A 14,026-nucleotide genomic window follows, 5' to 3' on the forward strand; every position below is an offset into this window, starting at 1 on the left:
CCTCGAGTAAATATTTAAATAATGGGTTTTTCCTTGAATAATAAAGCAAGTCTAATATTTAAAAAAAGAAAGGAAGTAGAAACACAAGATAGTCATAATGAAAATGAAAAGCTTTTCCACCCAATAATTCCCCTAAAAATAAAAATTAACATTCATCTTATACACTGAAGTACACAAAGGACAAAAGGCAAGCCTTTCACATTGTTCAATATATGAATTCCTCCTTCAAAAGTTCAATAATTAAGAAGACAATAGTGCGGTCAAAGGTACAAACTCTCAGTTATAAAATAAATCTTGGGGATGTAATGTACAGCATGGTGATTATAGTTAGTAATATTGTATTTGTATATTTGAGTGTTGCTAAGTAAATAGATCTTAAAATCTCCTATCACAAGAAAAAAAATTCTACCTATGTATGTTGGTGGATGATAGTTGATTAATTAGAATTAATGTGGTGATCATTTTGCAACATGTACAAATATCTAGTCATTGTCACAGACCTGAAATTAATGTTATATATCAATTCTATCTTAGTAAAAATCTTAATTAATTTAATTCAAAAAAAGAAAGAAAAGCCTTAAGAATTTTCCAAGAATTAGCATAGCTGACACCTCTAAAGGTGAAAAGCATTCAAGATCCATGATTTCCTGTACTAACAGCTGATTTTCCAGATTCATTAGCAAATGGCTTTGGTTTCATTCCTGGGTTTGCCTCTGTTTCATGACCTGCAAAAAGCCATCTCAACTCTCCGACCATTCATTTTGAGAGAAGGACTCTTCCAGCTCCAAAGATCTATGACTTGAAGAGGTTTCTTCGTTTGAGCAAAAACATTTCTTTGTTATATTAGTTCTTTTTCTAGCTACTGATTTTAGAGACCACAGCTCTTTTAAGCACATGAAGCAATATTATAAGATAATAAAACACTAAAAAGATCACTTAATTTTTAAATGTGGTACTGCTTAGCAGGTACCTTTTTAATTTCATTGCTATAGTGATAGGAATTTGCAAAACTAGCTCTGATTATCCAAAAAAAAAAAAAAAAGGAAGACGAAGAGGGGTTCTACTTGCAATAGGTAACTTCTGTGTGGCTACAGGAATAAAGCATTATTTATCTAAATTTCTACCAGAAATAATCAAAGAATAGTCCAGTCAGTGAACATTTGGTGTATAACTCTGCCAGAAATACAAGCTAAACTAGGTCAAGAATGAATTCTGCTTTGGGACGCCTGGGTGGCTCAGTCAATTAAGTGTCTGCCTTCAGCTCAGGTCCTGATCCCAGGATTCTGGGATCAAGTCCCACATCGGGCTCCTTGCTCTGTGAGGAGCCTGCTTCTCCCTCTGCCTGCCACTCCCCCTGCTTGTGCAATCACGCTCTCTCTCGCGCGCTCTCGTTCTGGCAAATAAATAAATAAATAAATACATAAATAAAAAAAGAATGAACTTGCTTAGAGCAGTTGTTCTCATCCTTGGCTGTGCATTAGAATTTCTGGGCAGTACAGGAAAACTTCAATACCCAGGCCTCCTCCAGACCAATTCAAATCTCTACAGCTAAAGCCCGCACATCAGTATTGGTTAAGTTCCTCAGATAACTCCAATGCACAGTCAAGATTGAGAAATTATGGCTGGGTAACGATACCGGCAATATACTTAAAACTCAAAATCAGAATGCATAAAAAAGCAGGTCAGTGCTTTTAAAGTTATGGCTAAGAGATTTCTGAGAACTTTCTGGGAAAAGCAGGCTGAAGGCAGAGCCCTGAGAGATAGGGAGTTGGGAAAGGTGCAATTATGTGTATGGGTATCTGGATAGGTGGAGGGGGTATATACAAGATACATAAGCTACATATGCTAAGATTCCAGTATACCAAAGGAGATGGCACAGCTGAAAAAAAAGAGCTGACCACTACTTCATAACATCCAACCATACAACTCTACTCAGCCACTATTTGGTAGGCTATGGAGAACAGAAAAGCAAGACCTGCATCTTTTCAGACTGTTGCTGTAACACTACTGGTTTAGTCCATGCATCTTCTCCATCTCTTTGAGACACCCTCTAGAGGTTTTTCAGTCCAATCTCCTCATGTCCTTTCTTTAGAATTACCGTTAATCCATTAATAGTAATGAGAGATAACACTTACTGAGGGTTTAATCTTTGTCAAGCACTAAACTAATTGTTTTTTAATTGTATGAAAACCTTCTATGTTAGATCCTAGTATCAAAGTTATAGAGCTCACTGGTAGAAGTACAGAGCAGACAATGATCCTATTTCCTGACTCGAAAAACAATGTCACTCCTTTTTGCCATATGCCAACTTGAACCTTTATTAAATTCAAGACCTGTAATTAAATTACAACTGCCATAACAGAAACCATGTGACATTTTGCAGATCTGAGTAAGTTCCTAAAATGTGTCTCCACTGACTTAGCATTTTAATAGCTTAGGGTTAATCATAGTATCAGCTGGAAACTTCCTTTACCCTCCCATCTTAAAAATCCAGAGATTGCTAAAGAAAATTAGCCTACTCCTTGATTGAGAAAAGTAACCTGTATTCCTACATATTATTGCCTTCCATTGACAAATCAGTCCATGGTCACTTGATTAGGTGTAGAAATTGGTTAAACATCTTATGAAAATTTAAGGCAACCCTCGGGATTTCCTTTTTATCCCAAAGAAAAAGATAATTAAACATAAAATTACAGCTAGCTGAGGATTAAGCTAGGATTAAGTCTCCAATTCTTTGGCTGCACAAATTACGCAAATTCCCCTCTGAGTGAGATATACATTGATATATATCATACTGAAATCAACATGGGAACTGACACAAAAATATATGATTTGTAATACCAAGAATATTTAAAAACGTGAAAACGGGGTGCTCGGCTGGCTCAGTCGGTAGAGCGTACAACACTTGATCTTGGGGTTGTGAGTTTGAGCCCCATGATGGACATAGAGCTTACTTAAAAGAGAGAGAGAGAGAGAGAGAGAGAAATAAAAATGTGAAAGTGCAATAAGAGATTTGGGGGAAAAGTTACTGAACAAAGAAAATGAGAATTCTTTTTCAAAAGGTATTTTTAAATTAAGCAATGTTTTTTAGTTAGAAAAATATGATTTAACTGGAAAATCATATTCAAAGGAAAGGCTGATCAACCATGAGCTGCTACATAAATTTCAGACATTCTTTGATCATAAGGAATGACCTGATAAATGACCAAATTAATTAATCATGCAATTCAACAAAATAATCAATTTGTTGTTGATATTCCTGTTTTGTTTTGTTTTATTTTACCTGATTGCCAAAGAGGTTGAATCCATTAACTGCTTCTAGAGCTGCTTTTGCTAAGCCAACAGAGCTAAAAGAGAAAAGAAAATCCTTTAGAATTCTGATATCTGGCTACAAAATAAGAACGATTATCTAATGAATATTCACAAGTAAGTTTCTTTATTAACACTTATAATAACTTCCATGAGAAAAATAATGTCTAAGAGACTCTAATCTGACATTTCACTATTTCAATTTTTCTTTTTTATGGTTAGTGATCTTCTGGGGAAAATATTTCTAAGTTCACCTTGATCTAGACAAATAGTCATACTATTGATGGGAGTAGTTTTAATCCCAGTATCATTTATATTCACTAACACAAGGGGGGAAAAAAGATGAACTTTAAAGGAAGGTGTATGATGATGACATGTACTCAATAATAACCAGGTTGGGCATCATTAGTTCAGATCAATTTAACAGAGCTTTCCTGCCATCAACACTGAGCCTTAAAAAAGATCTTAGATGTCATACACTTACCAGAGTTTAGTAAGAGCTTAATATACCCACTCAAACACTCTTAGCTTAGGGTACAATAAAATGGGCATTATTTTATACTCAAAGAACAACTTGATCACCACACCTCTCATTTTTTGCGATATTCTTCTCTTTGCATAAAATGTGTACTCCTTTGGCCTCTCAAATGCCATATACAATAGTGCTGAAAAATGGAAAAATCCCAATTTCATTAAAAATGTGACACTGTTGGGATTCTGGATGTCTCAGTCAGTTAAGCATCTGCCTTTGGCTCAGGTTATGACCTCACAGTCCTGGGATGGAGTCCCACATTTGGCTCTTTGCTCAGTGGGGAGTCTGCTTCTCCCTCTGCCTGCTACTCTCCCTGCTTGTAAGCTCTCTCTCTCTCTCTCTGACAAATAAAGTCTTTAAAATAAAAGTAAAAAAAAGAAAAATTGAAGAAAAGGTGACAATGCCATCTCATAAATGTTAACCTTTAAATATTTTAGATCAAATATCTAGTTTATTGCACTTACTGTAATTTTGTTGTTTTTACTTAAAGCAATAACATATGCCATTAATATCTTTTGAAAATAATGGTCTATCATCATCTAAGCATTTCTTTAAAGCAGTTATTTCAAAAGTATAGTCCCCAAAGCAGTAGCATTCTCTGGGAACTTATTAGAAATGTCAGTTCTCACTCCTCTCTGGGAGTGGAATCCAACAATTAGTGTTTAAAAGCCCTCTAGGGGGGCGCCTGGGTGGCTCAGTGGGTTGGGCTGCTGCCTTCGGCTTGGGTCATGATCTCAGGGTCCTGGGATCGAGCCCCTCATCGGGCTCTCTGCTCCGCAGGGAGCCTGCTTCCCTCTCTCTCTCTGCCTGCCTCTCTGCCTACTTGTGATCTCTGTCAAATAAATAAATAAAATCTTAAAAAATCAAAGAAAAGTAAAGTAAAAAACATTAAAAAATAAAATTTTAAAAGCCCTCTAGGTGTGGGGCGCTTGGGTGGGTCAGTGGGTTAAGCCTCTGCCTTAGGCTCAGGTCATGATCCCATGGTCCTGGGATTGAGGCCTGCATTGGGGTCTCTGCTCAGTGGGAAGTCTGCTTCCCCCTCTCTCTGCCTGCCTCTCTGCCTGCTTGTGATCTCTCTCTCTGTCAAATAAATCAATAAAATCCTTTTAAAAAATAAAAATAAAAGACCTCTAGGTGCTTGGATGTGTTTGAAATTGAGAACCACTGTTCTAAGCTATTTATGTCACAATTATCCCCATTTTCTATGAGTTGTTTACATGAAATGTCCTCAAGTAAGCACTACTTTAATTACAGGATAGGGAAACTTTTTTTGAAAGAATGGAAAAAAGGTGGAAAACTTATTTTGAAATATGTGGATGGAAAGGTGGAGTAGACATAACTTTCCCTAATTCCTCTCACTAAACACAACTAAAAACCTTGGACACTTTTCAAGCAAACATAAAAAGGCTCAGAAAATGGAAATAAGGCAGACGGCTAAGAACCTCAAGATTCTAGGAACAATACTTTTTTGTCTCATATATAATGGACTTAAAGAAGCCAACAACTAGGAATGCCATTAGGTGCATATACAAAAAGCCCCAACAAAAGCCTGTTCTCTTTAGCCAAAGAACCAGGAAAAGAGAAGCCTATCAAAAACTTTTAGACAATAACCATTCAGAAAAAAATTGTAGACTTAGCCCCACCCAGTTCTATAAAGATTGAGTAGAAAACCTAGACTTTTACATTCTTAGTCTATAATGAAGAACCATACCCATTCACCAACCCTCCCAGCTCTGATGGTGTCACATAAGTCCAAGGAGGAAGCCAAGACTTTTCATTCCCAACAGGTAGTAAGAAGGCTCCCCCCCTCATACTGTGAAGATTATATAGAGAGTCTAGATTTCTACTCCTACCCATCAGTAATGAAATGAACCTCCTTGTCTTGCTTGGACGGCATCAGAGGAAGTCCACTGGAGCGTCACGACTTTCACTAATGTCCAGATGTAAGGAGACTACACCCTTTCGTATCCTTTCCAGCTAGACAGGTTATCAGTGGAAGCCTATCGGAGAACTATACATCCCATCCATACCCAGAAGTAACAAAGAATCTCCATCTTGGGTGTCAACAAAAAACCTGGCAATACATTCTCACCTGGCAATAATACAGTGATGTTCCTGTCCCCTGCCATTACCAGAGTGGTATCAATAAAATACAGTTAAAGTAAAAAGTTAAAAAAAAAAAAGATTCAGGGTCTTATAATACCCAAATGTCTATGTCTCAATAAAAAAATCACTCATCATATCTAAAAACAGAAAGATCTCAAACTGAATAAAAAAGACAATCAATAAATCCTAACACTGAGATGAAAAAGATGTTAGAATTATGGGACAAAATTTTAAAGCAACCATGATAAAAAACGCTTCATTGAGCAATCATAAATATGAGTGAAACATATGAAAAGACAGAAAGCCCCAGCTAAGAAACAGATAGTCTCAGCAATTTCAATTCAATATTAGAATTGAAAAATAAAATAATCAAAGCAAAAAGCTCAATAGACAGGATTGATGGCAGGAAGGAAAAAACAGAAGAAAAAATAACTAAATTAAAAGATAAAGCAAAAGAGAGAAAACAGACTGTTAAAAAATAAAAAAAGAAAAAGAAAAACGAAGAGAGCCTCAGGGACCTGTGGGACATCTAACATTCATATCATTGAACTCCCTGAAGGAGAGAGGAGAAAGGACAGGGCTAAAAAAAGTACCTGAAATAATGGCCGAAAACTTCCCAATTAGCAAAAGACTAAAGCTACAGATTCAAGCAGCTAACTCAAACAGAATAAAATAAAAATGTCCATGCTAGGAAACACCATAAGTCTTGAAAACTAATACAAATTAAAAATATTAAAAAGGGGTGCCTGGTTGGCTCAGTGGGTGGAGTGAACAACTCTTGATCTCAGGGTTCTGAGTTCAAGTCCCAGGATGGTTGTGGAGATTACTTAAAAATTAAAAATCTTATTAAAAAAAAATCTTGAAAGTAGCCAGAGAAACACACCTGACCTATAGGAGGAAAAACAACTGAATAACAGTGACTCATCAGAAACCATGAAGGCTAAAAGGATGTGCCAAGAAAGTTTTTAAACATTGAAAGAAATGAACTGTCAACTCGGGATCTTATATGGGTAAATACATTCGTTTACCTATCAATTTATCTATCTGAGCAAGACATTCTCAGAAAGAAGAAAAATAAGAGATATGTCACTAGCAGATCTACTCTAAAAGTGTGACTAAAATAAGTTCTCAAAATAGAAAGGAAATGATAGAAAGAGGGAAAGAAAACAACAACCTTGGAACAATCCAAAAGGAAGAAAGAATGTGGTAAGCAAAATATGGGTAAATATAACAGGCTTTTCTTATCCTCTTACATTTTATAAATTATGTGTAATAATTACAGCAAAAGTTGTGAAACTGTGGTTGTAAACATATTGGAGAGGAAATACTTAAGATATTATATTACAGATGGGCAATAGTAATTCTCTATTTTCCTCCAACTGGTACAATGATGATATCAGTAAGCTTGACCTGTTGTGTATAAATAATGTAATACCTACAGCAACCACTAAAAAGCTACACAAAAAGATATATTCAAATCCAATATACATAAATCAAAATGGAATTCTAAAAAATGTTCAAGAACTTACAGGAAGATAGAAGAAAAACAGAAATGAAAAACAGAGAGAATAAACACAAAACAGAAATAAAATGGCAGATTTAACCCCAAACACATCAGTAAGATCTAACTATACCAATTAAAAGAAAGATTGGTAGAGTTGATTTAAAAATATGATCTGGGAGGCGCCTCGGTGGCTCAGTGGGTTAAAGTCTCTGCCTTTAGCTCAGGTCATGATCCCAAAAAACAATCAAAAATCTCAGAGTCCTGGGATCAAGGCCCACATCAGGCTCTCTGCTCAGCAGGGTGCCTACTTCCTCCTCTCTCTCTGTCTGCCTCTCTGCCTACTTGTGATCTCTATCTGTCAAATAAATAGATAAATAAAATCTTTTTTTAAAAAAATATGATCTGGGGTGCCTGGGTGGCTCAGTTGGTGAAGCATCTGCATTTAGTTCAGACCCCTGGGACTGAATCCCACTTTGGGCTCCTGCTGAGCAGGAGGTCTGCTTCTCCCTCTCCTCCTGTCCCTCCCCCACCTCCACTTGTGCTTGCTTTTGCTCTCTCTCAAATAAATAAATAATATCTTTTAAAAAACAACAAAAAAATAAAAATAACCATGACCCAATGATATATCATCCATAAAAAACTCAATGATATATCATCCATAAAAAACTGAATTCTAACAATATAGGCAGACTGAAAGTAAAAGGATAAAAAGAGAAATATCACGCAAACAATAATTTAAAAAACAATAATTTAAAAAAAGCAAGAGTGACCAAAAGGAAAAACAAAAAAGCAAGAGTGACTATTTAACATCAGATAAAGTTGACAGCAGAGCAAAGAAAATTACTGGAGACAGAGAGGGATATTATATAATAATTAAATGGTCAATTCAACAGGAGACATAGCAATCTTAAATGTGCATGCATCAAATAAATGAGCCGCACCATACATGAAGCAAAACTGACAGAACTAAAAGGACATATAGACAAACCCACATATATAGTTGGGGACTCAACACTCCTCTCTCAACAATTAGTAGAATGACTAGACATAAAATCAGCAAAGATAGAGAAGAACCTTTAGCCAACAGAATCTAATCAATATTTTTCTAACCTTATTGCTATGGACCAAATTATGTCCCCCCAAAACACATACATTAAGGCCCCAACGTTCACTTTTATATATTTGAAGATGAGGCCTTTAGAAAATAATCTGGTTTAGATGAGGTCATGAGGATGTGGCCTTCATGATGGCATTAGTATCCCTATAAGAAGAGATACCAGAGATTTTCCTCTCTCTCTCCTTCTCTGCCATGAGAAAAATATAAAAGAACTGAAATCATAACATGTTCTCTGACTACAATGGCATCACACTAGGATCAACAATAGAAAGACAACAGGAAAATCTATCAACACTTGTAACAAAACAATATATGCCCATCTACACAATTCACATAGGTCAAAGAGGAAGTCTCAGGTAAAATTTTAAAAATATACTTAACGTGAAAAGGAAAATAGAACACCAAAGGTTGTGTGGCAAAGGTAAAGCAATGTTGAGAGAGAAATTTATAACACTAAATGCATATCCTAGAAAAAAGGGAAAAAAAGCCTCAAATTAATTATCTAAGCTCTAACATAAAGAACCTGGAAAAGAGCAAAATAAACCCAAAGCAAACCAAAAAATATAGAGAGATGAGAGCAGAAATCAATGACATTAAAAATAGAAAATAATAAAATTTATGAAACAACTGATTCTTTAAAAAGCTAAATGAAAAGCTGATAAATCACTAGCAGGGCTGTCAGAGAAATAAAACAATAGAAATGACGAATATTAGGAATAAAAAAGGAAATATCATTACAGACATAGCAGAACATCAAAAGGGTAATAAGAAAACACTACAAATAATTCTACATACATAAAATTGACAGCTTACCAAAAAAAAAAAATCAATCAATTCCCAGAAAAGCATTAACTACTATTACTTCCCAATATGAAATAAATCATTTGAATATCCTCATAACTTTTAAGGATATTTAATCCATAATTTCAAAATGGCCAAAAAAATAATAAATCTCCAAGCCTAGCTGATTTGATTAGAGAATTTTATCAAACATTTAAAAAAAAAAGTTAAAACCAATTCTATACACTCTCTTCCAGAAAACAGGAAAGAAAGTACTTTGGGTTTTATTTTACGAAGCTAGCATTACTGTAATACTAAAACCAGACAAAGGCAATACAAAAAAAAACAATTATACACCATCATCCCTCATATGTGTGTGTGTGGGGAGGTGTGTGTGTGTGTGTGTGTGTGTATGTTACAAAAAAGAATTTAGCAACATATAAAATGAATTACCCTGACCATAACTAACCAAGTGGAGTTGATCCCAGGGACACAAGGCAGGTTCAACAATCAAAAATCAATCAATATAATTCACCATAAAATTAACAGGCTAAAGAAGAAAAATCACAAGATCACATCAAGTCTTTGTAGTATTGGTGGCAGGATAAACACATAGAACCCAGGAAGAGACTGACACATATGCCCACTTTATTTTTAATAGAAGCACAAAGGCATTTCAATGGAGGAATGATGGTCTTTTTAAAAAATTTATTTTATTTTTTAAGATTTATTTATTTATTTATTTGACAGAGAGAGAGAGAGAGAGAGAGAGAAAGAGATCACAAGTAGGCAGAGAGGCAGGCAGAGAGAGAGGGGGAAGCAGTCTCCCCGCTGAGCTGAAGGCCCGATGTGGGGCTCAATCCCAGGACCCTAAGATCACGACCTGGGCCGAAGGCAGGGGCTTAACCTACTGATCCACACAGGCATCCCGGAATGATAATCTTTTTAACAAAGGCAAATGATGCTGAACAATTGGACATTCTTAGGTAAAAAAGGAAAAAAGGATTAAGAACTTCAACCTTAGTCTCATCAACCAAGATTAACTCAAAATGGATCATAAACTTAAATATAAGACATAAAATTATACAACTTTTGGAAAACAAGTAGTTGAAGAAAATCTTAAGGATCTAGAGTCAGGCAAAAAGTTTTCTGTTTTCTGACTTTATACAAAAGGTACAACCCAAAAAAGGAAAAATTGATAAATTCAATCTCATCAAACTTAGAAGTTTTTGCTCTGTTTAGACTCTGTTAAGAGGATACAAAGACAAGCTATAGTAGGGAGAATATATTTGCAAAATATATGTATCTGACAAAGGACTGCTATCTAGAATTAAAAACATCAAGAAATAACAATAAAGAAAAAACCCAAGTAAAAATGAGCAAAAAGCAAGAAGAGACATTTCACTGAAGAGGATTTACAGAGAGCAACTAAGCACATGAAGAGATTCAACATCATTCATTATCCACTAGGAAATGCAAATTAAAATCACAATGAAATACCAGTATAAACCAATCAGAGTGCCTAAAATAATAAAAAAATAATAATGGTAACACCAAATGCTGGCAAAGATGGAGACAAAATTGTATTACTTATACATTGCTGGTGGGAAAGTACAATGATACAGGGATCTGGCAAACAGTCTTGTAGTTTCTTTGAAATCTAAAAGGCAACTTCCTACAAACTGTACTACTTACTGGGCATTCATCCCAGATAAATGAAAACTTGTGTTCACACAAAAACCTGTAGAGAGTACATTTTGTTGTTGTTGGTTGCATGTGCTTTAGGTGTTACATCTAAAGTGTACTCTTGTCTAATCCAAGGTCACAATGATTTACAACTCTATTTTCTTCTAGGAGTTTTACAGTTTCAGCTCTTACATACAGGTCTTTGATCCATTTCCAATTAGTTTTTTTTATTAAAATATAATGTATTATTTGATTCAGGGGTACAGGTCTGTGAAATTAGTTTTTGTATATGGTGTGAAGTAGGGTTCCAAATTCATTCTTTCACATGTAGATATCCAGTTGTCCCAGCACCATTTGCTGAAAAAAAAAAAATTATCCTTTCTCCACTGAATTGTCTTTGCACCTTCACCAAAATCAACTACCATAAAGGTATGGACTTATTTCTGAATTGTCAATTCTATTCTATTAATCTCTGTATCTGTTCTTAAGCCAGTATCACAGTATTTAATTATTGTGGCAATTACTCTACATATCATAAGCATAGTACTGTAGTAAATTTTGAAATGGAACGTGTGAACCAAACTTTGTTCTTTCTCAAGGCTGTTTTAGCTAGGCTGAATCCCTTGCATTTCCATATGAATTTTAGGATCAGCTTGTCAAGTTCTGCAAAAAGACACTTGGATTTTTTATTAGATTACATTGATCACAGGATATCTTCACATTTTTGTATGTCTTCACTAAAATCGATGCTGACCATTTTACCTTAGTTTTCAAGAACAATTGAGCTAATATTCTGGGTTTAAGATATTGTCCAGCTGACTCAAATCTACAGTCTAGCATTTCAACGCCAGTAAAGGAAGTACTTGTTGCTTCCACCAGTTAAACAAATTCCATAATATTTCACATGGTACTGCTGGTATACTCAAGACAAGGGCAGTGGTCTCTTTTCATATCCAAAGACATTTTAGAGAAATGACAAAGCCTGGAACCTAAAGAAATTCTGTCCAAGTATATGTGGAATATGTGGTGGTTTAATGCACAAGCACTTACATGCATCTAACCTTGGTAATACCAGAAACTCCTCCTTACAGTGAGGTATATGTGTTATTAAGATTGTTTGCAGTATTTTGAGAAGTGAGAGAAAATAACTTATTCAAAAGGGTAATAAAAAGGAAACTCTGTACTAAAGGAAATACATAATGTAGCCAGCCCAAGGTTCTGTCTTTAACAATAGTACATAAAAGCAGCTAAGAGATGAATTTGGAAATTATCTTAATAAATCATTACAAAAGAAAAAGACATTGGGCCTGGAATACAGTAAATGTTGACTTTTGTCCATTTTAACCTGCTTTCCTGATGCAATTGGTTAAATAATTCGACTTAATTGAAATTAACAAATACATTAATGTATCAACCACTGGCTATTTGAATCTCTGGCAAAAGCAAGTTATTCAGAAACACAAACATATTCCTAATGTGATTTACATTTTATTGGAAAATAGAATACATTATGTTGTAAGAATTTAAAATATTTTACTGGCACAAGATACTCTTTGAAAATTATTCTATGGTTAGCTAATGAATATATTAATATTAGGGGACTATTGCCAATAGAACATACATCAGTTTGTTCTTACAAGGTGTTACCTCAACATTCATTCAAAAGGGCTAAAAGCAACATTTCTTGGGATATTGTGATGCGATTTGTTATAGTAATGTGATTTGTTACATAAATCAAGTTTTACTAGAAAAAAGGATAGGTTTGGACTAAGTGATTTACAACCAACCATGGAATCCAAAAACTGAGGCTGTACTGGATGTTCATGAATTGTTTTATACAGTAAAAATTCATAAAATGAAGCACAATGGATGGACAGTTGCTTCTTTCATAACTCAGTGACTGGAAAACCAAAAATGACTGAAAAAGGCTAACTTCGAATAACAAGAACTAAAAATGGACACTAAATGCATCTTAAACTAAGTGGTGTTACGATAATTACTTACCTGATATTTTAATGATCGCTTTCTTTATTGGAGAAGCCAAGAGATTAGAACTTAAAACCATTAAAAAAAAAAAAAAAACCTTGAAAAAAATGATTTAAATTTTTGCTTCTATGGTCTCCTTTATATCGCAAATACAAGATTTAACAAAATGAAAAAAAGGAAATTATGCTGTTAAATGTAAAGTTATCTTTAGGAGTCAATGTTCAGAAACTTATCTTTCCATTAGGGTATATCTACATTACTAATTCATTAAATGCTTGCGTATTCCTTTGTGCTTCCCAATAACCAAAACAATTCAAGGTTAGGTTTGAGATTCAACCATATCTTACAGAGGACTCCTCTCATCTCCAAAACAGAGTTTTGGTTTAAAGAGTTTAAAGGTAGCCTGAGGAGTTGGAGTGTCCTTATATAAAGAGGGGAAATATTAAGAGGGGAAGATATTAAGAGGGGAAAGTATTAAGGGGGAAGAGGGGAAAATATTAAGATAAAAATACATAAATAAACTTAAAAAGGTTGAGAAGACTACTTGGATATTTAACTTTGGGGGTTAAGAATTAGTGATACAATAAATATGTACCAAAATTATATATGGAGGAAAATATAATTAAATCAAAGAAGAGGATTTTTAAATGTATAGGAACTTGCTCAAAGACTGAGACTGAACAGGAGAAAAGAGAATTATCTGGTATGGTTCCAGACACCTTAGCAGAAACTGAAAGGAACATATTGCTTGAGGAAAATAGGGTCAATAGAAAGACCAGAAAACTGGGAATGGTTACTTAGGAAATGTTTTAAAAAAGATTCATTGTAAGCTTAGAGCAATAGACCCTTTTATTAAAGCCCTCGAAAAAGGTGAGGTTGCTGCAAGAATGGGGTTCAGATAAATGTAATGAGATCACTTTTTACAAAAATACTTTGGGGTTTATCTAAGAAATACTAAATAATTAAAGAATTTGAACTAAAATAGATACCAGCAAACCTGGAGCTG

General features: G+C 34.7%; 1 protein-coding gene across 4 annotated transcripts in view; it reads right to left on the reverse strand.

Moving 5' to 3' along the window:
* The window catches only part of PHKB (phosphorylase kinase regulatory subunit beta), a 233,927-nt gene that overhangs the window by 124,564 nt on the left and 95,337 nt on the right, over positions 1 to 14,026 (reverse strand). For all 4 annotated transcript variants that reach the window (XM_082711007.1, XM_082711005.1, XM_082711004.1 and 1 more), the window contains one exon: positions 3,284 to 3,347. In XM_082711007.1, coding sequence (XP_082567133.1) covers positions 3,284 to 3,347 — 64 coding nt within the window. The remainder of the gene's footprint in view (positions 1 to 3,283; positions 3,348 to 14,026) is intronic.

Source organism: Mustela nivalis (assembly GCF_964662115.1).
Source record: "Mustela nivalis genome assembly, chromosome: 18".
In the NCBI taxonomy this organism is placed as follows: domain Eukaryota; kingdom Metazoa; phylum Chordata; class Mammalia; order Carnivora; family Mustelidae; genus Mustela; species Mustela nivalis.